Below are 25,886 nucleotides of genomic sequence, written 5' to 3'. Positions count from 1 at the left end.
AGTTTGGGCAGCAAGTTTAGTTATTATTGACTGAAGATTGAAAATTGACCAGAGAATCGGACTATAAATAGAGAAGCTGAAAGAGAAAAGCAACACAAGTCCAGAAGGTGTTAAGAGAAAAATGGAATCAGCAAAAGAAAGACAAGATAATGCCATGGAGAGAATACCTCTAATGAATTTTCAGCTTTCTCACGGAGTTGTATTGGCACCGTTAGGAAGGTTAAGATCTTACGATTACCTACCTTCCGCAACCACATGCCATCTTGTACTACTCTCAGAGAACCACAGATGGTGGATTTCTCATTTCAGAAGCCACTGCTATATCCGAAACTTCCCTTGGGTATTTTCTACGAAATCATCAATCAATCTATCTTAGTTTTTGTCCATTGGAAGTTCTACTAATTTTAGCTTGGTGTTTCCTGGAATTGAGAGATATATGTATGATCATTTTTTGCAGGTATCCTAGAACGCCTGGAATTTGGACCAAGGAACAAGTGGAAGCATGGAAACCAATTGTGAAAGCAGTCCATGAAAAGGGTGTGTTAACACAACGTGACTTAACCCTCAAGTTAACTCAACCTGTATATTTGGAAGTCTCTGTATATTAGGGAATTGTGTTTATTTGGGAAAGATAGTATCTTAACCCTCAAGTTAGTTATGCATATATATGCATTGAGTCTCTGTATATTCTGAATATATTGAAATTAATTGAAACTGTCTTGTTTAACCTCGTCACCTTGTTTCTCTTCTCTTTAAGTTAAAACCTAGTAGTTAACCCTTTGACCTAGGAGTTCTATCTTGGTATCAGTAGATTAGTCGATCATATTTTAGTCATGACAGAATCATCAACCACATCTTCTACAGCCTCTTCTACAGTTTCTGCTATAATCAACTCTACCTTGTCTTCCCTGCAGTCCTTTACGATGTCTTCCTTTCAGTTCTCTCAGCCACATCACATGATCACCGTAAAGCTAGACGACACCCATTACTCCCTGTGGCGTGCTCAATTTCTTCCTTACCTTCAGGGACATGACTTGGATGGTTATGTCACTGGTGCAACCCCATGCCCAACAGAAACTCTTACTGCTGATCTCCCAAATCCTGCCTATCTTTCCTGGAGAAAACAGGATAAACTCTTAGTTAGTTGGCTGTTTTCTTCTCTTACCCCGGCTACTTTTCGTCATGTCCATCGATTAACAACGTCTAAAGAAATCTGGTCATCTCTGGAATCTCTTTATGGCTCTAAATCTGATGCTCAAGTTCATCATCTTCACTGTGAACTGCGAGCATTACGTAAAGGTTCTCAAACTATGCGTCAGTACATAGACCGTGCTCGTGATCTTGTGGATAGCTTGGCAGCAGCAGATACCATTGTCACAGACAAAGAGTTTCGTCATTGTCTCTTAGTTGGCTTGGACAGTACTTATGATGCTATTGTCACATCACTAACCACCACGATGAGTTCGTTGTCTGTTGAAGATTTTCTCACTTTTCTCCTGACATTTGAACTACGTATTGATCAACAGACAAAGCTTTCCAACTCTCAACCAGTTGCTAATCTCGCTGCCCAGAATCGACAATCTTCGTATCATTCTTCTTCATCATCTGGATCATCTTCATCACCCAACTCTCAGTTCTCTTCCTTTCGCTCTACTGGTAACAACAGAAATCAAAATCACCATGGGCCTGGTTCATCTCAGCCTGCTCGTTTTCAGAATCAACGTGGGCCTGCTTCACCTGACAATCAACGTGGGCCTATGATCTCTGATTCTTCTTCTCCTCGTTGTCAACTTTGTGGGCGTAAAAATCATGAAGCCCAAGACTGCTGGAATCGTTATGACAAGAGTTTTCGACCACCTAAGCGTCAACCACCATCCTCTGCACCTCGGACTTATGCTGCTTATGGACCTGGGTTTTCATCATCACCTTGTTGGACGCCTGATAGTGGTGCTACAGATCACATTACCAATGATTTCTCTCGTCTTCAATTTCCTACTGAGTATACTGGCCCTGATCAAATTCAGATGGGTAATGGTTCTTCTATACCAATCTCTAATGTTGGTTCCTCAATTTTAGGGACTCCCAACCGTAAGTTGCAGCTTCGTAATGTTCTCTTTACACCCAAAATCTCTCATAATCTCTTATCTGTTTCTCGTTTCACTACTGATAACAATGTCTTATTTGAATTTCATCCAAATTTTTGTCTTGTGAGGGATCGATGTACCGGGAAGATTCTTCTTCGCGTCATTAGGAAGGGTGGTCTCTATCAACTTGATGTTTCATCTCCAGTTCCTCAGGCTTACATAGGAGAACGTGCTAGTACAAGCCTGGAATGCTAGAATGGGTCATCCAATGATGCGCACAGTTCGCAAAGTTATTTCTCAGTTTTCTCTTCCAGTTTCAAATCAAACTATCAGTTTTTGTTCTTTTTGTCATGAGCATAGAAGTCATAAATTACCTTTTCAATCCAGTACAACAGTTTATTTGAATCCATTAGATTTAATTCTCTCCGATGTATGGGGACCCTCTCATGTTTTATCTAATGAAGGATATAAATATTATATTATATTCATTGATGCGTATAGTCGTTTTACTTGGATGTTTCCTATGTCTCAAAAATCTGATGTTTTCTCTATATTTTTCTTATTTCAAAAGCATGTTGAAAATCTTTTTGGTCGAAAGATAAAAATATTTCAATCTGATAATGCTGCTGAATATCGCAAACTCACTCCACATATTCAAGAACTTGGAATTTTTCATCGTTTTTCATGTCCACATACTTCTGAACAAAATGGTTTGGTTGAACGTCGTCATCGTCATATTCGTGAAACTGGTCTTACTATTCTTAACATGGCCTCTGTGCCGTCTTCCTATTGGTATGACTCCTTTTACACTGCCTGTTATTTGATGAATCGTGTCCCTTCGACTTCTGTTAATAATTCTTCTCCATATGAAGCTCTTTTTGGTATTTCACTTGATTACACTTCTCTTCGTGTATTTGGCTGTCTATGTTATCCTCACTTGCGTCCGTATAGGTCTCATAAGATGGATGCTTTGTCTTCTCCATGTGTTTTTATTGGCTATAGCCCCTCTCATAAGGGTTATAAGTGTCTTCATATTCCTACGGGTCGAATATACATCAGTCGACATGTTGTTTTTGATGAGACTACCTTTACCTTTGCATCCGTGTCGTCACCTTCGCCGTCGTCGACTTCTTCACATGTAATTCTTCCCTTGTCTGCTCTTCATAATTTTGTGCCGTCGTCAGTGCCTATTAATCATCAGCCGCCAGTCTCCAATCATCAGCCGTCAAATTCTGTCTCCAATCATCAGCCGCCAAACTCTGTCTCCAATCATCAGCCGCCAAACTCTGTCTCCAATCATCATCCGCCAAACTCTGTCTCCAATCATCAGCCGTCTGTCTCTGTCTCCAATCATCAGCTGTCACACCTGCTGTTACTTCTCAGCCGACAACATCCTTCTCTAATCATCCGTTGCCGGTTTCTGTCTCTCATTCTCAGCCGTCACCTGCTGTTAGTCTTCCGCTGTCGCCAACACCTGATGCTGTCGATTCATTGTCTCCTGTTCCTGATTCGTCCGACTCTCAGTTATTGTTGCCGTCTTCTTCTGCTGCTCAATCTGTAACTTCAACAGATGCTTCCCCTGTTACACACCCGATGACTACAAGAGCTAGAGACGGTATTTTCAAACCAAATTCACGTTATGCTCTCATCTGTGATTCCGTTCTTGAACCGTCTTATATTTCTCAAGCTCATAAGGACCCTGACTGGCGTACATCCTCCGACGATGAGGTCAATGCATTACTTCGAAATGGTACTTGGTCTTTAGTCCCGTATCATCCCTCTATGAATGTTATTGGTTGTAAGTGGGTTTTTCGAATCAAGCGTAATCCAGATGGTACCATTGCACGTCGTAAGTCTCGCTTAGTTGCCAAAGGATACAATCAACAAGAAGGAATTGATTACTCTGAAACGTTTAGTCCGGTTGTTAAACCATGCACTATACGTATTATTCTTACATTGGCTTTATCCTCCAATTGGCCCATTCATCAACTTGATGTGCAGAATGCTTTTCTTCATGGAGAACTTCAAGAGGAAGTCTATATGAAACAACCTCCAGGTTATGTTGATTCTCGTTTTCCTACACATGTTTGCAAATTACATCGTTCTCTTTATGGACTTAAACAGGCTCCTCGTGCGTGGTATCACAGACTTAGCAATTTTTGTTGCAAATTGGTTTTGTCACTTCCAAGTGTGATTCGTCCTTGTTTATTCATACTGGGACTCATGGTGTGATCTATTTGTTGGTGTATGTGGATGATATCATTGTCACTGGCTCTAGTACTGCAGGTATTTCCTCTATTCTCTCTCGTTTGCAGCAAGAATTTGCAATTAAAGATCTTGGTTAATTATCCTATTTTCTTGGGATTGAGGCAATTCGTACTTCTTCGGGGCTCTTTCTCTCGCAACATCGTTATGCTCAAGATCTTCTTATTCGATTAAAAATGGATGGCGTTAAACCAATTACTACTCCGCTAAGCACTTCTGGTGATGTTTCCTCTGATCGTAGCACTTTATTAACAGATGCTACTGAATATCGTAGCATTGTTGGATCTTTGCAATATTTAACTTTTACTCGTCCGGATCTTGCGTTTGCTGTCAATAAGGTTTGTCAATTTATGCATGCTCCTACAGAGTTTCACTGGGGATTAGTTAAACGTATTCTTCGTTACCTCAAGCATACAAGTGCATTTGGTATACTCCTTAAGCCATCCCCTTCTCTACAATTATCTTTCAGTGCATATACTGATTCTGATTGGGCTGGTTCTCTTGATGATCGTCGTTCTACAAGTGGATATTGTGTTTATTTGGGTGGTAACATTATTTCTTGGAGTGCTCGTAAACAAAAGACTGTTTCTCGTTCTAGTACTGAAGCTGAATATCGAGGACTTGCTATTGCTACTGCCGAAATTATGTGGATTCAGTCGCTTATTTCTGAGCTTCGTATATCCACACGCTCTCCTCCCATATTATGGTGTGATAATCTTGGTGCAACCTATCTCACAGTTAATCCTATATTTCATGCTCGGACGAAACATATAGAAATTGATTATCACTTTGTTCGTGATCAAGTAGCTTCCAAGCTTCTTGATGTCCGTTTTATATCCTCTAAAGATCAAATTGCGGACATATTCACCAAACCACTTTCTAGTGATCGGTTTTCTCTGTTAAGGTTCAAGCTTACGGTTCAAGATAACCCGTTACGCTTGCGGGAGGGTGTTAACACAACGTGACTTAACCCTCAAGTTAACTCAACCTGTATATTTGGAAGTCTCTGTACATTAGGGAATTGTGTTTATTTGGGAAAGATAGTATCTTAACCCTCAAGTTAGTTATGCATATATATGCATTGAGTCTCTGTATATTCTGAATATATTGAAATTAATTGAAACTGTCTTGTTTAACCTCGTCACCTTGTTTCTCTTCTCTTTAAGTTAAAACCTAGTAGTTAACCCTTTGACCTAGGAGTTCTATCTGGGTGGAATGTTTTTCTGCCAGCTATGGCATGTGGGGAGGGTTTCGTCTAATGGTACTTTATTACTTCTTGTTATCAACTCATCGAAACAGGAAAGGAGGGTTGCAATGAAGATAACATTTTCATTTTTATGTGACTAGATTATCAGACAAATGGACAAGCTCCGATTTCTAACTGACAAGGGAGTAAAACCTGGAAATGCTCGAGCGGAATCAGGGGATTGTATGCCTCCTCGGAGATTAAGTGTCGATGAAATTCCACAAGTTATCAATGATTATAGACTTGCTGCAAGGAATGCAATTGAAGCTGGTAATGTGACCTTTTGCTTTTCGAACGAGGAATGAACGAGAAAAATGTACACTAACTGAAAATGGAACATGCTCGATATATGTAGGTTTTGATGGAGTTGAGATCCATGGTGCACATGGATACCTTATTGATCAATTCATGAAGGACCAAGTTAATTACCGGACAGATGAATACGGTGGGAGCATAGAAAAGCGTTGCCGTTTCGCTCTAGAAGTCATCGAAGGATGATCACCATTGAAAATGTTTTAAGAACCCTCAGCAGATTCATACCCGAATTCCCTAGGCCTTTACATGGCTGAATCATTGAACAAGTATGAAATTACATATCTTCATGTGGTTGAGCCAAGGATGATCACCATTGAAAATGTTTTAAGAACCCTCACAGTCTTTTACCCATGAGACGGGCTTTTAAGAGATCTTTCATTGTTGCTGGAGCTTATAACAGGAAAGAAGGTAACAAGGCAATCGAAGAAAATCATACTGATCTAGTTGCTTTTGGATGTTTGTTCTTAGCAAATCCTGATTTACCTAGACGGTTTGAGCTTGATGCACCTCTTAACAAGCTGTTCTTTAATTTTGTTCCTCAATTAATTTTCAGAAACCACATGTAACTTTCTAATTTATATAAAAAAATAACAAGTTAGGTGCAGTGAATCTGTCTGGTTACCTTACTTGATACTCCCTCCGTCCCTTTATTAAGTGACCTACTTGATTTTAGATTTTGTCCCCCTAATAAGTGACCTATATCACTAAACAAGGAGATTTTTCTAAAATTATCCTTTTAGTTAACAAAATTAGTGACAAAACCCCTAGGTGAACAAACTAGTGATAAGAAAAAACCGGTCATATTATTTCTACCAAATAAAAACCGTTTCAAATAAAACTGGGACAAAAACCCCAGGCCAAATAATAATGTGTAAATTTAATTTTTGTTACTTTAAAAAAAGACAAACATGCCCTTGACCTTTTCTCCTTCTTCTCTGATTTCTTTTTTTTCTTTCTTCCGTCTCCTTCTCCCACCACCATCATCACCAGCAGCAACAATGGATCTCCACGAAGACCAACAATAATTTTATTCTCCCCCGACACACCACTACACGTCCGTATCTCACCACTACCACCACCCTCCTCCGCCTCCTTCAATTCCTTCACCACCAACACCATTTCCACCACCGTAAACATCACCACCCCCAACTCCTCGCCAAGAATAGAATAGCACAATTCCATCATCGAACCCACGAACACCAGTATATCACCACTACTAAACCCACGATAAGGTTTTTCATACCTTTTATTCTGTATATATATACTGATGTGAATCTTCATCGTTTCTACATGAAATCTGTACAAGGTATTCTTCTTTTCTAATCTATTTTAACACATAATAATTTCTATGATTCAATTTGTTATCAAGCAAATCTGATTTGGGTTTTTTACAATTTCTATGAATATATTTGTTATCAAGCAAATCTGATTTGGGTTTTTTTACAATTTCTATGATTCAATTTGTTATCAAGCAAATCTGATTGGGATTTTCTTTTACAGAGGGTTTGCTACGAATCAATTGCAAGTTGCTGGTACCATCTTCATCCTCTTTCTTTTCCTTATCATCTTTATTTATGCATGAACATTTATCATTCTTCGTATTATTGTGTATGTTGTCTTTTGATTTTTTTCAATTGCATGTTACTGATATCATCTTCATAGTTTGATAATTTAGGTTTTGATAGTGATTGTTAAATTTGTAATGAACATCTGTTGATAGTGGTTGTTAATTCTATAACGAACATCTAATAGATCCAAGTTAGAATAATATACCCAATTTGGGAAAGAAACTTTTATATTTGGTTGAATCAGTAAGTGAGCAAGACTAGCTTGTGTTTTTGTTTTCATTAATTCATTATGCTCATGACAAGCTTTGTTTGAGTAATTATTAGCTCTCTGCCCAAGTTTTCAGGTTATAGAATCCAGTAATGAGACCATATTGTGTTGCGTGGCCATTATTAACTTTCATGAAGAGTTTGTTTAGCAATAGCTTACATAGTCGGTTAATTATAGAGTATGGGGAGTGATCAATCATCCAACCCCCAAACTGGAAGGACAACTTGGACTCCTCCCATGGATCGACTTTTCATGGGTCTAATGGCAGACCAAGTACATGAAGGACAACTACTTGATGGTCAGTTCAGCAAACATGCTTGGACGCACATTGTCGATAATTTCAGGAAGAGTTTTGGTTCTTCTTTTACCAAGGATGTGTTGAAAAACCGTATGAAAACTTTGAAGAAAAACTATGTTGCTGTAATTACTCTTAGAGGTCAAAGTGGATTTGGATGGGACCAGTCGCGAGAAGTTGTGGTTGCTGATGATGTTGTATGGGATGAATATATCAAGGTGTGTTATGTTATTCTGTAACAATTGAATGAATTTGGATTTTTCGTTTTGTATTGATGAGATGTGGTGTATTTGTTTCAACTGAGGAGTCTAGTATGCTAATAAGACAATTCAATAATTTCAATTGCAGAAGCATCCTGATGTCAAATGCTGGAGGACAAAGTCGCTTCCACACTTTGATGATTTAGCTGATATATTTGGGGATAATCGGGCCAATGGAAGGTATAGGCGCTGTTGGAATGACAACACTGTGCACGATGATGATGACCAGCATGACAGGGATCATGAAAATTTAGAAAACACGCAATCTCCAGACCGTTTTACAAACGGTACTCAAGAACAAAGTGAGAATGCATATGCATATAAAGATAAGGTTGAGGACTTGCATACATCTGATACTCAAAAAAGGGCTCGAGCTTCAATAGGTCCAAATTCACGTTCTTTTAGAAAGACCAAAAAGAGTACTGGAGAATGGTAGATGCAATTCATGTAATGGCAGCGGCTGTGAACAATGTTGCAACCAAGAAAGAAGAAAACAAAAATTCATCATCTTTAGAGGGAAGTTTAGTGTCCGCACTCGAGGATGTACCAAATTTGGATGATGATACTTCTGTGCAGGCGCTAGATTTATTGGAAGATGAAAAGAAAGATTAGATATGTCATGTCATATAATTTTGAGGTGGTTCTTATTCAGTAATCGTCAATTTACCGCTATTCTCATGGAAACTTGGTGTTTATTTCTTCAATTTCTGCAGATATGTCGGCAAAATTCTCACAAACTTTACAAATCAGTGATCTCAATGATTACATCGCACCATCAAAGGCTTGCATAGTCTCTCTAATGGGACTACGACTGCTAAGAAGCAGGAGACATCCCAGGTGGTGGTGACTTTAGTTTCAATAAGAATTTTATTGATTTCTAATTGTTATATCAAATGATTTTTTTTGACTAATTCCTGTTTTTGTTTTTACAGAACCAAGTGGTGATTGCACCTTCTGTCAAACAATTGGACATGAAACCAGTTAAAATTTCATTGAAGGACTGCTTGGAATGCAAGTACGATGTCTATTTTATCCGTATAGCTTGTTTTTTTTTTTCTTTTAATCATTTGTTTATAGTCAGTAACATATGAATTGGTATGAAGTAAAGCAAATAGGCTAAGCATCATGGGCATGGGTACACAATTTACACTCACGATTGAGTGATGGGAAATAGCTAGTTACTTACTTAGAGTAATCCCGAAATAAAGAAAAATATAGAAAGATAATCTTATTATGTTAACCTAGGAGAGGGTGGTTCCACGAAGAAAGAGTTGTGTTTATGTCTCCTTTAGTTATAATTAGCTCGTTAATTGCTAGACTTTGGTCGTAAAGAAGGAACATTTTTATTTTTGAAAGACATAGTGGAAGGTTGGTTGTTCTTGTTGGTAAATGAGTATGTTGCACCAGTCTAAGGAACAAAGTCATGTTCATGTTTAAGATTTAGTTATGATGATTTAGGAGCTAAATATGTAACATATTGATTTTTGATGTAGCATAGAGCATGGATCTGTGTTGCTGTGTTGTTGCTGTCTTGGCTAGGGCTACAAGAATGAGAAGAAGATGGTCAATGAAGTAGATGGTGCTGTTATGGATAGACGGAGGATGAAAGTAGAGCTGAGTTATAGCAGATGATGTTGTAAACTAGAGAAGAAATGAAGCTTAAATGAAGTGCAACTACTGATGAATTCTGATGAAACCAATTATGGTTTCATCTTATTTATGATGAAACCATAATCGGTTTCATCGTATTTATGATGAAACCAAAATCGGTTTTATCTAATTTTTGGTCAGTGGTGGTGGTGGTCGTCGGCGAGTGTTGGCGATGTTGCTGGTTTTAGTCGGTGGTGGTCGGCGGTGGTCGACAATGGTGGTGCTGGCAGTTGATAATATGTGTTGTAGCATAGAGCATGGATCTGTGTTGTTGTGATGTTGCTATATCCAAGAGAACTGCAACATAAGATCCTTGTTGAATTTTTCTTGTAGTTGAATTCTGATGAAACCAATTAGGGTTTCATATTATTTTATGATGAAACCAAAATCGGTTTCATCGGATTTATGATGAAACCAAAATCGGTTTCATCTAAATTTTGGTCAGTAGTGGCGGTGGTGGTCGGTGGCGGCGGTGGTGGTCAGAGGTGGCGGTGGTGGTCGGCGGTGACGGTCGGAGGTGGCGGTGGTGTTCGGTGGTGGCGGCGGCGGTGGTGGTTGGTGGCGGTCGGAGGCGGCGACAACGATTGGAGGTGGCGGCGGCGGTCGGAGGTGGTGCGGCGGTGGTGGTCGGTGGCGGCGGCGACAGTGGTGGTCGGTGGCGGTGGTAGAAGGTGGCGTTGCTTGTTGGTGGTGACAATATAATAAGAATTAAAGTGGGGTTGATTTTTGTTTTTGTTGGGGTGATTTAAACTAAGAGGGTAATATAGACCAATTATATTAAATGGGGTTTTTGTGAACAATTTGTTTTGTTGGAGTTTTTGTGTATGGATAGTGACATCTTTGGGGTTTTAACTCGCGGACCGTTTAGTTAATTATAAAAAATATAAGAAATATGCATAATTTGATAGGCATGTTTATAAAATGTTTTTAATAAAATTTGCGAACATCCATGGAGTAGTTTGAGAGATAAATCATTTCTAAATTTCACTAGTTATTATCCATAAGGGTATAATTGTAAAAAATACTTAAAAGTACTTTTTTCCTTACGTGCCTTAAAAATTGTGCAAACTTAAACTAGGTTACTTAACAGTGGGACGGAGGGAGTACAAAACACAGTGAATTATGTAGTGACTGTGTAGTGATTTCTGGCTGTTTTCTTGAGCAATTACAGGAAAGACTGCCCATGCCCAACAAATGTACCCTCTCTTGGCTGCCAAAGAGGGTACTCAAAGCAAAAAAGAATATAAAAGAGGAAAAATGATCCTGATTTACATTCAAGAAAAGCACAATGAAGTGTTTATACTTAGATTCCACGAAACCTTAAACCAAACCCTAGTGTTGACAGTAACATATCATACTTTGAAGATGAGAAATAAAAGAACTAGAATAGAACCAACTAAACAGTGTGAGGGAAAAGTAAAAAACATATTTCCACTCTGACGACCACCACGAAGACGCGGGACAAGGTGAAGAGTGGATTCTTTCTGAATGTTGTAATCAGCAAGAGTTCTTCCATCTTCCAATTGCTTTCCAGCAAAAATCAACCTCTGCTGATCAGGTGGAATCCCTTCCTTATCTTGAATCTTTGCTTTCACATTGTCAATGGTATCATAACTCTCAACCTCCAATGTGATTGTCTTCCCAGTAAGCGTCTTAACGAAAATCTGCGTACCACCACGTAGACGAAGAACCAAGTGAAGTGTTGATTCCTTTTGGATATTGTAATCCGCTAAGGTTATTCCCTGCGAAAATCAATCTTTGCTGATATGGAGGAATCCCTTCCTTATCCTGAATCTTAGCCTTCATATTATCAATGGTGTCAGAACTCTCTACCTCCAATGTGATCGTCTTCCCAGTAAGGGTCTTAACGAAAATCTGCATACCACCACGTAGACGAAGAACCAAGTGAAGTTTTGAGTCCTTCTGGATATTGTAATCAGCGAGTGTACGGACATCTTCAAGTTGCTTGCCCGCAAAAATCAATCTCTGCTGATCAGGAGGATAACTTCCTTATCCTGAATTTTCACCTTCACATTATCAATTGTGTCAGAGATTTCCACTTCAAGGGTAATAGTTTTACCAGTAAGGGTCTTCACAAAAATCTGCATTCCTCCCCTGAGACGCAGCACCAAATGAAGTGTAGACTCCTTCTGGATATTGTAATCAGCTAGTGTACGTCCATCTTCAAGTTGCTTTCCGGAAAAAATCAATCTCTGTTGATCTGGAGGAATTCCTTCCTTATCCTGAATTTTCGCCTTCACATTATCAATTGTGTCAGAGATTTCCACTTCAAGGGTAATGGTTTTTCTAGTAAGGGTCTTCACAAATATCTGCATACGACCACGAAGTATAAGGACAAGATGGAGACTAGACTCTTTCTGGATGTTGTAATCAGCTAAATTCCTGCCATCTTCGAGATGTTTACAAGCAAAAATCAATCTCTGTTGGTCTGGGGGAATTCCCTCCTTATCCTGAATCTTTGTTTTTACATTGTCAATAGTGTCGGAACTTTCGACCTCAAGAGTAATGGTTTTCCCAGTTAAAGTCTTAACGAAGATCTGCATACCACCATGAAGACGTGGCACAAGATGGAGAGTAGATTCTTTCTGAATGTTGTAATCATCAAGAGTTCTTCCATCTTCAATCTATTTACCAGCAAAGATCAATCTATGTTGATCAGGGGGAATTCATTCCTTATCCCGAATCTTGGCTTTAACATTGTCAATGGTGTCAGAACTTTCAACCTCAAGAGTAATGGTCTTCCCAGTTAGAGTTTTCACGAATATCTGCATCTGCATTAAACAATTACCATCCAGTCTAAGTAATCCATAAGAAATTTTTAATCCAAAACCACACTACATAATCCACACAGAGAATTAGTCTAAACCGATGGCAAAGATTCCTAAGCATTGTCAATATAATTACAAGAGGTGCTCAAATCATAGCATATAAAAATCCTAATCTTCAAACGGAATCTAATAATAATCATCATTAAATCAAAACATAATAATAATCATCATTAGATCAAAACAATAGCTGTGTATTTTCTAGTATCCACTTTTCAAATTTCTGATTTTCATGTTACCTATGTCCAATATGATGAAATCGAGATTAGAGATAAAATATTATAGATCTTAGTTTTACGATCCAGGTAATCAATATGAACTATCCCAGAATCACACTAAATTACATGCACAAAACATTAACCTAATCTTGAATCATATCAGAATCTAACACAATCGCCATTCAATCAAAACCAAAACAACAATAAGTCTTACGATCAAAGACGAATCCCTTGTTGAAATACAGTAAATATAACAGACCGAATCATCAAATCAGACTACTGAACCATATTAAGATTCAAACAAAACAATCAAATCCAACAACACCGAATTGTAGAGGCAAATACATATATAATTGAGATAATAACCTAATCAATATCAAAAGAAAACATCAAGTATTCAAAATCAAAACTAAACATCATAACGAAAGAGCCCTAATTCATGCAGAAACAGAGAAATTGTATATCCGCATAATCAACAGCAAACGCTTACCTTGGGTGAGAGACGGGGATTAAGAATTGATGATCTTTGTCAATTAGAAACGGAATGAAAAGAGATTAGGGTTAGGGATGGGTTAGGGATGGGCAGAGAAGAAAATATCGATAAAGGCAGTTGGATTTATTGAGACATTTATATCTATTTATAGGACTTTGTAATAGGCAAGGTATAAAGAGAATGCCAATGACGTTATTTCCGTTACGGGGTTAGGAATCTTCGGGAAGCCATAAAGAAAGAACCCTATTATTGGGTCTTTGAAAGTCAATGGATTTTGGGGGCTTTTGAGGGTCATGAATAGCAATGAGGTTATCCCTTAAATTTCACTATTCATAAAAAAAAAAACTTTAATCTTTAATCTTCTCATTCTTCTTCACCTTCTCCTTCTCATTTACAATCATGGTGATCATGATTTCATCATGATGAAGATCATAAAAAATAAAAAACTTAATCTATTATCTTCTCCCCATCCTTCTCTTCTCATTCATAAATTGTGAAAAGATGATGAGCATAATTTCATCATGATGAGGATGATGATCATCAAAAAAACCCAAAACTATTTTCTTCTCCTTCCCCTTATCATTCAAAGATCATGATAAAGATGATGATCATCATAAAAAGAAAAAACTAATAAAATCCACTATTTACTTTTGTTTTAAATGGTTAAAAAAATCCAATTCGATGAATTTCGGGTAAAAAAAAACAGTTTCTGAAAGCATTTACGGCTGGGAGTTCTTAGATTCCCAATCGTGAATCAAAATTACGGCTAGGTTTTCCCATCCTTAACTGCACTTCGGCTTGGTTTTCGGCTGGGATAAATTGTCGACCCAACCGTAAAACGAAAAACGGTTGGGAAATAATGGTGTTCCAAGCCGTATTTTATATTTACGGCGGGGAAATAAACAACTCCTGGCCGAAATCAATTTTATGGTTATTTTTGTTTTTAGAACCAATTAAGGCTGGTTTTCCCAGCCGTAACAAAAATTTCGGCTGGGTTTTCCCAGCCGTAACTGGTTCTGAAAACCAAAAACATCATAAACTGATTTCGGCTGGAATAAAATATTTACCAGCCGTAAATTATTTTAACGGATGGGTCGACAAAAACTCCCAACTGATGGCCAGAAAAACATAGCTTACGGCTGGGAAACATGTGTTTTCCCAACCGTAATGTGAGATTCACGGTTGGAAAAGTGTGAACTCCCAGCCGTTACAGTTTGAGAAACAATTTTTTTTCCTCAAATTAATCGAAATAAATTTTTAAGTCAACCAAAAAGAAAAATAAATGGTGGGTTCCTTAGTTTTGATTCTTTTCATCATCTCTACGCGATGGAGAAGATGAAGAAGAAGATATGAAGAAAATAATAGATTTTAGTTTTTTTATAATCAACATTTTCATCATGATGCGATAAAGAATCACGATGTGATGGAGAAGAAGAAGACATAGAAGAAAGAAAGTTGAATTATAGATTAAATTTTTTAATAATTTCATCATGATGAAATTATGATCATCATTTTTGTTATGATGAAATCATGATAAGAAAAAGAAGAAGAGTAGTTGATTTTTATTTTTTTTATAATATATTTATTAGTTAGGTTTTCCCTCATCCATATTAAGATGTTAGAACTCAAAAAAGCCCCCAAAACTAGTCAAAACCCGTTGACCTTAAATCCCCAATAATAGGCTTCTAAAGAAAGGAGGAAACTACTTTACCGGGTTAGAGCAAATTCTATGGGTAGTGTCAGAGCAGTTCCTATGGCAATGAACAAAAACAAAAGTTTGTTGAGCCACGTGGATGAACAAACTGCATTCTCCACTATGGGAAACAAGGCAAAATGAACAATTTTGATATTTTAGGGTCTCACTAGTGATTTTATTAATATAAACTAATAAGAGTTGGGTACCATTAATGATTTGTTAATATAAGTTGGGTCCCACTAATGATTTTATTAATATAAATTGGGTCCTATTAACGATTTTATTAATATGATTTTATTGATTTTACTATTTTATTATTTAATAGTAAAACAAATAATAAACAAATGGGCGACATCCTACCTGTCTCCAGCAACATCCCCTACAACTCGGGCGTCATCTTACCTGACGCCAGAGATATGGATGATGACTCGCGTCTTTTCTCCTGACGCGCGTCGGCTTGTGTGTCTCGGTGTTCAAATGAACAAATCAGTTCATTTGAACACCCATTTTCTTGGTTTGTTCATCCCATAGTGGGATCAAAATGAACAAACTTTGAGTTTGTTCATTCCATAGGAAATGCTCTCACTCTTTTATTTGAAAGAGTGCACTACCAATTTGGTCTAATATGTTATGGGTATTTTTTACCCCACTTCCACCCCCAACACGTTCATACACTCGTTCATGTGAACGAGTAGTTGGTAGCTTAACACTAGACGGGGGACAGTCTCCCGTGTATCAAAAAATTTGGGTTGGAAGGGGGACATTCCCCCGTCCATATTGTTTTACTCTATCTCACGGGGGACTGTCCCCCTGTGAATGCTTAGATTCTGGTTTTTAAATTTAAAGTTTTCCCTCCCTATATTATTATACTATTAAATCTTGAAATTTTTTTATTAACGGGGGACTGTCCCCCGTTTGGTTTCAAATTTCTTTTCTTACGGGAAACCGTCTCCCGTATAGTGCTCTTTTTTCATTTTTCCCATAGTGGGTTCACTCGTTCATATGAGCGAGGGGTCCTTCATGTGGGCGAGTTAGTCTCCATTTAGAGACTACCCATAGAATATGCTCTTAGGAATCTTCGGGAGCCACAAAGAAAGGAGCATACAAAGTTTAAGGTTGGGATATCCATCACATTGGGTTTAGGTTAAATGGGTAAGACTGGGTATGGTGGAGGTTCCTAAGCTCTAAAACCATGGCGTAACGCCACTCTTCCCGAGAGGTTCGCTGTTCGTTGAGAGTCTCTGGGGGAAGAGCAGCGCAGACGGATAACCATTATTCACTTTGAAATTTTGCTTTAAAAAAGTGAAAAACGGTAAATGGTTATTTGTTCTGTATAAACGGATAATCATTATCTGTTATATTAAAAGGAAACGTCCATCCATTAGTTGTTTTTTGAGCCTTTTTTTGTGTATATTCGGGTTATACTAATTTTCTTTTTGGGCTCATTGAGACCCCTTAATGACACTTCTTTTACACTGGTCTGGATGAAACAAAAGGTGTGCTCCACGTAGAAGGAGTTTGTTTCGGTTTAAAAAAGAAAATGTTTGCGATGAATGATGCTTGTCAAAACTTGAGGAGAGTGGTTAATGGTGTTATGTGCAAATCAAATATTGATAACGCGTATTACAATCGAGATATGAAAGTTTAAACGAGGATTATCAATTTCATTGAATTCAACTAAGAGGTTTAATTAATTTTATTAATTTCAAAATAAGACATAAGATAGCACACCGATTGATCACCTATTCTGAGTTCCAAACCTAACTCATTTTCCCTGGCATTGCGGCTGCACTTAAAGGTGCATCAAGTATTTAAACCGTTAGGTGATCCTATCTGCCGAGTGGTGTCCGAAGAGCGTTTATAAGAGGTACACCCACAAAATATATCATCTAGGTACAGTTGGCTTAATCTTCGTCTCCATCTTGAAGAGGATCATGGGAGTGCTTGAATTTTAATAAGTTCTGGGAAGTTTTCCTTCATAAAAACCGAATATTTACCAATATTTCGAAAGTAGATTATTTTTAATATTGATCCTACAAAAAAATATACAAAAGTAGGTTAGTATATTTTTTTTAAAATAAAGAATATACAATTAAGAGGTTGGCGTAAATGAATACAACTTACAAGTCTTCACCTGTCCATAAGAGAGATCTGTAACATGTTATGTTGAACATAAATTATTTTTTGTATGCGTACATATTATCTTACTGTTTTTTATTTCAAAAACCCTACACTTTATATTTGCTTTTGTTCTTCGATGAACATTTATAAGTTCTTGTGTTTAATTATCGAAAACCTGGCTTCAGACACAATTAGACGAAACTAAATCGCGTTGAATCTTGGGGAGAATCGTAACATTGACTCCAAGTGATAACATGCACACTTTTTTTCAGCGGAATACAAAGGCATTATTAATGTTGTTCTTACAAAAACCTTGAGATAAAATTAACTAAGATTTTCAGAGGATATTGAATGATATAAAGAGGAAATGTAATGATTTGGTGTATGTCGTTCGGAGCAGAACAAGTGAATTTGTTGGAACCAGACTGTGATCATGTGACTTTAAATCACATACTGCAACAGGTTATTGAAATGTCTTTCCGTTTCAATGCAATAGCCCTACACTAAAGTATTGAAGTGTAAGATTCATGCACATTTGTAAATTGCTTGAATGAGCTAACAGAAAACTCTAACATGTTGGTGACCTTAGATCACTTCCTTGACAGTTAATTGAATTGTCATTCCATTTCTTTTATTTCACTTTTTTGACTTGTCATTCACACCTTTTTTTTCTTCGTATTAATACGAAGATATGTTACAATATAAAAGATTGTCCCTTATGAAGAAAAAAAAGGTTAAATTTATTGTCCTAACTCACTTTCGTGAGAATCAAGGTTACAATTAGCATGTATGACAAGCATTTCGACTACCAGGAGATCCTAGTGGACGATTTTTATCTCAAAGGGTTTACATATATTTACCTACAAAATCTATTTCAATATGCCCATTTCTCTAATCATTCGTCACCGGCGACGGACGAGATTTGTAGAAGATTGACTTGCATCAGAATTATGACGTTGTGATAGAACTCTCAGCACAAAAGAGTTGAATCTTTCCATCACCTAATTAATCCTTTCCATGTATGTCATTCTTGAGATATCTCGCTCTAACTTCATCGTCAGTTTCACCCCTTAGTCGATATTGATTGACATTGAGTACTAAAGAAGTGAATCCGTCAACTCCATTAGCCATGCTTACATATCGACAGAACAACCCAGCTCTATTACGGTTAGTTGGGTTGTCGGTGAAAAGGCGAGGGTACCCAAATATATCTCAAGCTAAAACTTTTCCTACCTAGAAGTCCTTTCCTCCGAAAGTGATTGTCTATGGATACGAGATCGACACAATACAACTAATTGGTTCACACTCTGTGTGATTGTCTATGGATACGGAATCGAGACAATACGACAACAAAGTGTGTTACTTGATAAAAAGGTTCGGACTTAACCAAACACAATAGGATTAACTTATCAAGTAATATGATATTAACGTTTGTGTGATTTACTTTAATTATAATAAAAATAATTATAATGCGGAAATATAAAGTAAATGACACGACAAGATTTTGTTAACGAGGAAACCGCAAATGCAGAAAAACCTCGGGACCTAGTCCAAAATTGAATAATCTAAGGATTAAGCCGCTATACAAAGTGACACTTACTTCGTATAGTTGAGACCAAGTACCTAACTCTATAGTATACCCAGTTCCGTCTGTATTCCTACGCCTCAAACACGTACTTGGAACAATCCCTTTGGTTCGTATTCCAAACAGTAAAGGAACAAGAAATATGTCTGGTAACAACTCTCTTCAACCAAGTGATATGAGTCGAACAAAGGCTCTTCCGTTTATCTCAACGTAAACTCTTTTTTCAGGTCTAGATCTATCTTACGTTTTAATCACCCGAAGGCGATCAATTAAGATTAAGCCAAAAACACCTTTAATCCACAAAGGAACCGTGTTGATGCCGATATACTACAATCAATCAATCCAATCTACCACAAGGATAAACCGATTATCAATTGGATCCTCTTTTCCCAAACAAGTATTGTGCACACCAAAGATTATAAATCCAAGTCAGATCTTCAATATCTTCTTCGTTTTCAAATATTCTTTAATCTTCAATAAAAACCTGCACACAATAACTTGAATCTCTTGTGATCAATCACGCACAGAACGGAGTCTGTTAACAATGGATTATCACAAGATTGTCTTTAGATCTACAAACAGTCTAAAGATCCCTGTCGAAACTCTGTACTAGTTTGAGTGAATCTTATATCAAAAGAGAAGATTCTCAAGCATAAACAAACACGGTGCAAACAGATTTAAACCTCCGTTAGTCAATCAAATCAAATCGAAAACAAAGATAAACCGCAATTATCTAGTTTCCCACCAACGGGTCGCGCTAGAGCTTCTCAATCCCAAATAAGACTTTAAAACGAGCGGCCGTAAGAGATTTCACCTAATTAGATTACTCTCCTCTCCGATAGGCGGCCACATCAGTAACAATGACAAAAGAGGAAGTCAAATTGTTACGAAGGATTAGTTTGCTAGTGGAGGCAAACTTCGGTATTTATAGATAAGGAAGTTTGGACACCAAGGAATTTCCAAAACCGAAAATATTCTCAAGATATTCATAAATGCACAGATTCGGTTTTCATAATTCCTGGAAATGCTCTGTCAAAAAATATAATCGAAATCTCTTGGAAAATATAATTAGTAAATGCACATTACTAATTCCATAAGTTTCCATCCAAGATAAATTAATCACCTTAACTAAAAGATTCTTAACTTATATGTTTCGATCCTGGGATTCACTTCCATTTAGCCTTTAAGGAATATCTTTGAATAATTAAAGCAATTAGGCATTTAACACGTGTTCAAAGTTTGTCGACATCTTTACTTTGCAAGTTCTCTTTCACACTTGCAATCTTGAAACCGATTTTCCACACTTACAAACAAGTTTAGAATTGGTTCATCTGACTTTCAAGAACTATGTGATTGATCAAACCAAACATTCAATCACACTCATGGGTTTACGGTTCTACCAAAACAAGTTTCGATTCTACCTCCATGTGAGTACTAAGCATAATCACACTAGCTTACCAAAAGATATGTTTGACTAGGTACTAGGATCGGTTCCCCACATATATATGGTATTTAACTCATATGTGTTGCACCCCTTCACAGGATCGGTTCCCCTCTTCACTCTAAATTTGTTGCACCCCATACAAGGATTGGTTCCCTTATTTGCACTGCACCCCTTACTAGGATCATTTCCCTTCACTCCTTACAAGGATCAGTTCCCCTTATACATTTGGAAGATTCATAACCGATACATACCAAGGTGATTACTTAAGATTGGTTTTACTAATAAAAGTTCTACCAATACAAAAGTCAGGACTTTCTGAACAGTTCTACCAAGAACACAACAAGTTGTGAGCGGTTCTACTTTATCACACATATTGGTTGTTCATAAGATATGCAATGAATAACAAAACCAATAACTCATGGCCATTTCCTTTTCGGTTCACAAAACGAGTCTATGAACTTACTTCCTTAGAACACATCCAAGCATTGTTCCCTAGGATGAAATCCTCACCTTATTCCTATACATAATCACAATAGCATTCAAATGATTATGACGATGTCTTATCTACAAAGTTTAATGGTTAAGCAATAAACCTCGTATTGTATTCCTTAATACTATGTCTATCTAGAGTTCAAACATGCTTCGCAGTTATGTTTTCAATATGCACGACTTGAAAGATACGATAGGGAATGAAACAGTTCAAGTCAAATATCACTAACCTCAAGTGGAAGGATGATCGTTGTTGTTGTAGCTCCGTACTTCTTCACATCTTCAAGACTTCGCAATACTTGTAATGTCTCATATCGTAAGCCTTTCAAGCTAACCTATACGAAGTATAACTCTAGTACAAATCAAGCGACTCTTAATATGAGTTTTGATTCACTAAAATATGACAACCACACTTGACATACCAACGCATGGTGGGTTCAACCGAGCAATGCTCTAACAATCTCCCCCTTTGTCAATTTTAGTGACAAAACTCTTACATCAATATGGATAAACAAATTACATCCGCTTGACTCCTGATTCAACAACACAGAAAACCTGCTTACATTCAATCCTTGAAAATGTCGCTGTTGACATCATAATAACAAAGCAAAATACTCCCCCTAAGGAAGATAGGTATATATTCAATCCGCACGGCTTTGATATGCCAAACAATATGACATGTTACTCCCCCTTAGTCTGTGCTTTCACTCTTTCGTTGGATAATAATACTCAAGCACCAATGTTCTTTTCCCTAGTGATACCAATCAATATAAATATCAATGCCAGTATCACCTGTTTACTCCATATATTTCTCCCCCTTTTTGTCACAAAAATGACAAAGAAACGAAAAAAAAATAAAGGACAACACGAAAAGAATCTTATAAATCTCAAAAATACACTTGCAAACCTGTAGAGTTAGGCACGAGGGTTCCACACATCACGTTATGATAACCATTATCAAAACCGAAACTACAAGTAGTTTTATTTTGATATGTTACCAAGGAAATAATTGCCCGAAATAATTTTTCCCATTTAGTTTAGCAAACCAAAAACAACTAATCAAATTAGCTCCTTTGCTAAACCGATTGTTCAAAAACAACCGCTTAATTCGATAAGACCAAAATAAAGTATAAAACTCCATTTTTCTCATCAGGTTCTAATTATCCACAATTTAGACCTTTCAATTTCAAACAAACCAAAAACTAGGTTAGTTAACTAGTATTTCTTTGTTTAGGTATTCGATTAGACTTGAATAACCGAAACCTCACTTCGATAAGACAAACTAAGATCAGAATTAACTTAGTTTCTTATCCGGAATCGAATTGTACTAAACAACCCGTCCCCTAAGCAAATTATTTCGTTAAGCCCTAAATAATTCATACAAACCAATATAAATCAACTTGCAAAATTATTCACCTCAACCGGAAGCAATTGAATCAACATAGACGTTATAAGCACCGCAATTGCACTGCAATTTTGTAATCCTAAACCGGTGATAATTTACCAAAGCAAAAATACCAAAGGTTTTTCTTAACCGGAACCAATTGAATCACCATATATCAATTGTACCGCACTTTTGTAAGTCTAAACCATCGATACCCAACAAAAGTAAGACAACAATGGTTTTCCTTAACTGGAACCAATTGACTCAACACACACATCAATTGTACCATAATTTTGTAAGCCTAAACGATTGATACCACACAATAAAGCAAGATAACAATAGTTTTTCTTGACAGGAATCAATTGAAAAACACATCCAGACACATATAATGGAATAACAAATCAATTGCACATAAATTTCGTTAAGCAAAAGTAATACATATATATAATATAAACTCAGGCTTTTCTTAAATAGGAAAACAATTAACTAACAACATTGTTACCTCAATTTCGCATCCACTCCTCCAATATGATTGCATCTTCGTCCAGGGAGGATCGATAACGAAATATCACCTCTCGTTGTCACCCTTATGCGCAAGCAAAAAGAATAACAACACACCTCAACCTTTACCAGAGAAAGGTTGAAAACCGGTTTTGAACTATTTCAAGCAAAAGCCGAAAACTGTCGAAACACATATGTTTTTATGCTAAACCAAAACGGTTCAACATATTGTGACTTTTTCACATACTGTTTCTAAGAGAACCCCTCATAATCCTTTGATGAAGCCTACCTACTTGGGTTGGAACTTAATCCCGCTAAATCAAAAAGTCACCCAAACCATGAGGGTTCCATATGAGATCGAATATCAAGGTAATAAAACAGAAATCAAACATCTCATAATCATACATAGCAATAATATAAAAGCAATAAAGCACAAGCTATGTAAACCAAAAACTATCACAAGAAAAATTACTCAAAAATAAATAATTTTATTCATAATAGTTTTATTCATAATAGACCAAAACAATCAATGAAAGAAATCACAAATTGATGTCTATTATACTAGATTAAGTTCAGCAGAAATAACTTAATCTCTAATGATCTTTTAACAGAGATTTCAAAGATCATCTCAATATCCTCAAAAATTTCAGGATCTTCATCGACAGCATCTCTACTGATATCACGGATTTTGCACACAGTACCTTAGTTATGTTCACAAGCTAAAGCATTAACCTTTCGATTAACATTCCTTGCATACTCCCTATTGCCGATTCCAAATTTAATCAGCTTCCTTTGGTTATGGATAACAGTTCTTAGTAATCCTTCCTTTTTATGATGAGTTTCGATGGTACTGAGGAGCACTTGTCGAAGATTGATGATATCAACCTTTGCATCCAAACTGTTTTGGACAAGAAGATGAGTCATACCATCCTCTTCACAATTGAGGCTTTCACAACCAGATTTCTTGACGGTATTATCAAGATGTAGATTATCCTTACAAGTCATTCCACTCAAGGCTTTCAGAAGTCGAACTTGAGATATAGTTTGAGAGTTCATTCTCTTGTAAAAGTTCTCTGACACTTTGAGTACTTGTATGTGGAATACCTTTAACACATTCCAAACATAGATATCAGCCTTAAATAAATAATTCTAACAAGATTTGAAAAAGATTTTCGAATCTAATGTGTTACAACCACATAATATTTTTCTAGAGAATATCTCCAAAAATCAGTATTCGCAGATACTTTCAAATCCATTTTACACAAGTTGTTGTAAGACAACTTTTCTACCAAAGAGATAACATACCTTTAAGGTAGATTGTGTAGTCTCTCTATGTTGAATAAGAGATGTTAGATGGATATCATCAACCCAGGTATGTGTACTTCCTTTCATCCGAAGATTGGGAAATAAAGGAAGTATACTCCAATGCGATTACGCAATGGGATGAGGAAAATCCTCATCATACACTTTGGGAGGATATCTTTCTCCTTTTTGAACATGATCATGTTCTTCTTCATGGGTTCCAAACCCATTCTCTTGGTTAATGGAATTGCAAGATACAATATCCTTAATTACTTCTTCTGCCCAGGATGGTATGTTCCTTGAACTTGAAACCGTAGTATCTAGATCTGCTCGTCGATAGTTTGCTAAAGCGTCTTTCTGAAGGTATTCTATATCCCTTCTTATGATTTTCATTCCATGATTGAAATGATTTTATAAACATTTGTTTAGATCTACCTCATGACAGGTTCGAAGAAGAAGATATTCATCAAGAGCTTTGTTCCTTTTCTGTTAGAGATCCAGTGAGCGAGTGAGCTTTCACGTTCCTTAGTCTGTTGGTGAACTTTGTTGTATAAAAACAAATTTTGTTCCTCATAATCAATCAAATTATTTTGAAGACTAAGTATCTCTCGCTTTCCGTCACATATTCTTGCACTCAACTGAACGAACAGATCTACAACATCATCTAGATTGTCAATCGATTTGCCCTTTTCTGAAATTTCTTCAATATGTTTGAAAAAGCTTTCTACCACTTTACCAAATGTAGCACTTGGGAAATCACGAGAACCGAATCTCTTCATAGATGATTTTTCACCATTATCAGGACATGAATCCGAATCTTGTTTCTTGAGTTTCGAACTCATTTTTTTCTGATCAGAAACTTGATCTGTAATCAAAGTGCTAGTCAAAGACTTTTTCTTTGATTTTCGACAAGACTTTCGGAGACCAATTTCCATTGGTTTTCTTTGAGATCTTACTCTCATTATCTTGTCTAACTTTAACTGAATCAACATCTGGATCCATTCTTATAGGTTGGATCGCACCAAACACAGATTGTTAGATCTTTTCGTGTTTGCCTGCTCTGATACCAATTGAAAAGGCGAGGGTACCCAAATATACCTCAAGCTAAAACTTTTCCTAATATAAGTCCTTTCCTCCGAAAGTGATTGTCTATGGATACGAGATCGAGAATACAACTAATCGGTTCACACTCTGTGTGATTGTCTATGGATACGGAATCGAGACAATACGACAACAAAGTGTGTTACTTGATAAAAAGGTTCGGACTTAACCAAACACAATAGGATTAACTTATCAAGTAATATAATATTAACGTTTGTGTGATTTACTTTAATTATAATAAAAATAATTATAATGCGGAAATATAAAGTAAATGACACGACAAGATTTTGTTAACGAGGAAACCGCAAATGCAGAAAAACCTCGGGACCTAGTCCAAAATTGAATACTCTCAGGATTAAGCCGCTATACAAAATGACACTTACTTCGTATAGTTGAGACCAAGTACCTAACTCTATAGTATACCCAGTTCCGTCTGTATTCCTACGCCTCAAACACGTACTTGGAACAATCCCTTTGGTTCGTATTCCAAACAGTAAAGGAACAAGAAATATGTCTGGTAACAACTCTCTTCAACCAAGTGATATGAGTCGAACAAAGGCTCTTCCGTTTATCTCAACGTAAACTCCTTTTTCAGGTCTAGATCTATCTTACGTTTTAATCACCCGAAGGCGATCAATTAAGATTAAGCCAAAAACACCTTTAATCCACAAAGGAACCGTGTTGATAGGAACCGTGTTGATGCCGATATACTACAATCAATCAATCCAATCTACCACAAGGATAAACCGATTATC

General features: G+C 36.9%; 1 protein-coding gene and 2 pseudogenes across 1 annotated transcript; 2 read left to right on the top strand and 1 right to left on the bottom strand.

Annotated features, from left to right (window-relative positions):
* The first annotated feature begins 110 nt into the window (after positions 1-110).
* On the top strand, positions 111-6,476 carry LOC113359419 (annotated as a pseudogene).
* A 1,450-nt stretch (positions 6,477-7,926) lies between these two features.
* Positions 7,927-8,737, top strand: LOC113359418 (L10-interacting MYB domain-containing protein-like). Its single transcript, XM_026603057.1, has 2 exons — positions 7,927-8,259; positions 8,390-8,737. The coding sequence occupies exons 1-2, from the start codon at positions 7,927-7,929 to the stop codon at positions 8,735-8,737; spliced, it is 681 nt and encodes a 226-aa protein (XP_026458842.1).
* Positions 8,738-11,224: 2,487 nt separating this feature from the next.
* LOC113356105 lies at positions 11,225-13,618 on the bottom strand (annotated as a pseudogene).
* Between the last annotated feature and the right edge of the window lie 12,268 nt (positions 13,619-25,886).

The sequence above is a fragment of the Papaver somniferum genome, chromosome 3, assembly GCF_003573695.1.
Source record: "Papaver somniferum cultivar HN1 chromosome 3, ASM357369v1, whole genome shotgun sequence".
Classification (NCBI taxonomy): Eukaryota; Viridiplantae; Streptophyta; class Magnoliopsida; order Ranunculales; family Papaveraceae; genus Papaver; species Papaver somniferum.
This window is presented reverse-complemented; position numbering and strand designations above follow the sequence as displayed.

What these genes read in the sequence shown, in the direction of transcription:
- LOC113359418 (XM_026603057.1), top strand. Translation starts at nt 7,927, where the DNA reads ATGGGGAGTGATCAATCATCCAACCCCCAAACTGGAAGGACAACTTGG. An exon ending in TATGGGATGAATATATCAAG is followed by an intron (nt 8,260 to 8,389) that starts GTGTGTTATGTT and finishes TTTCAATTGCAG; the next exon opens with AAGCATCCTGATGTCAAATG.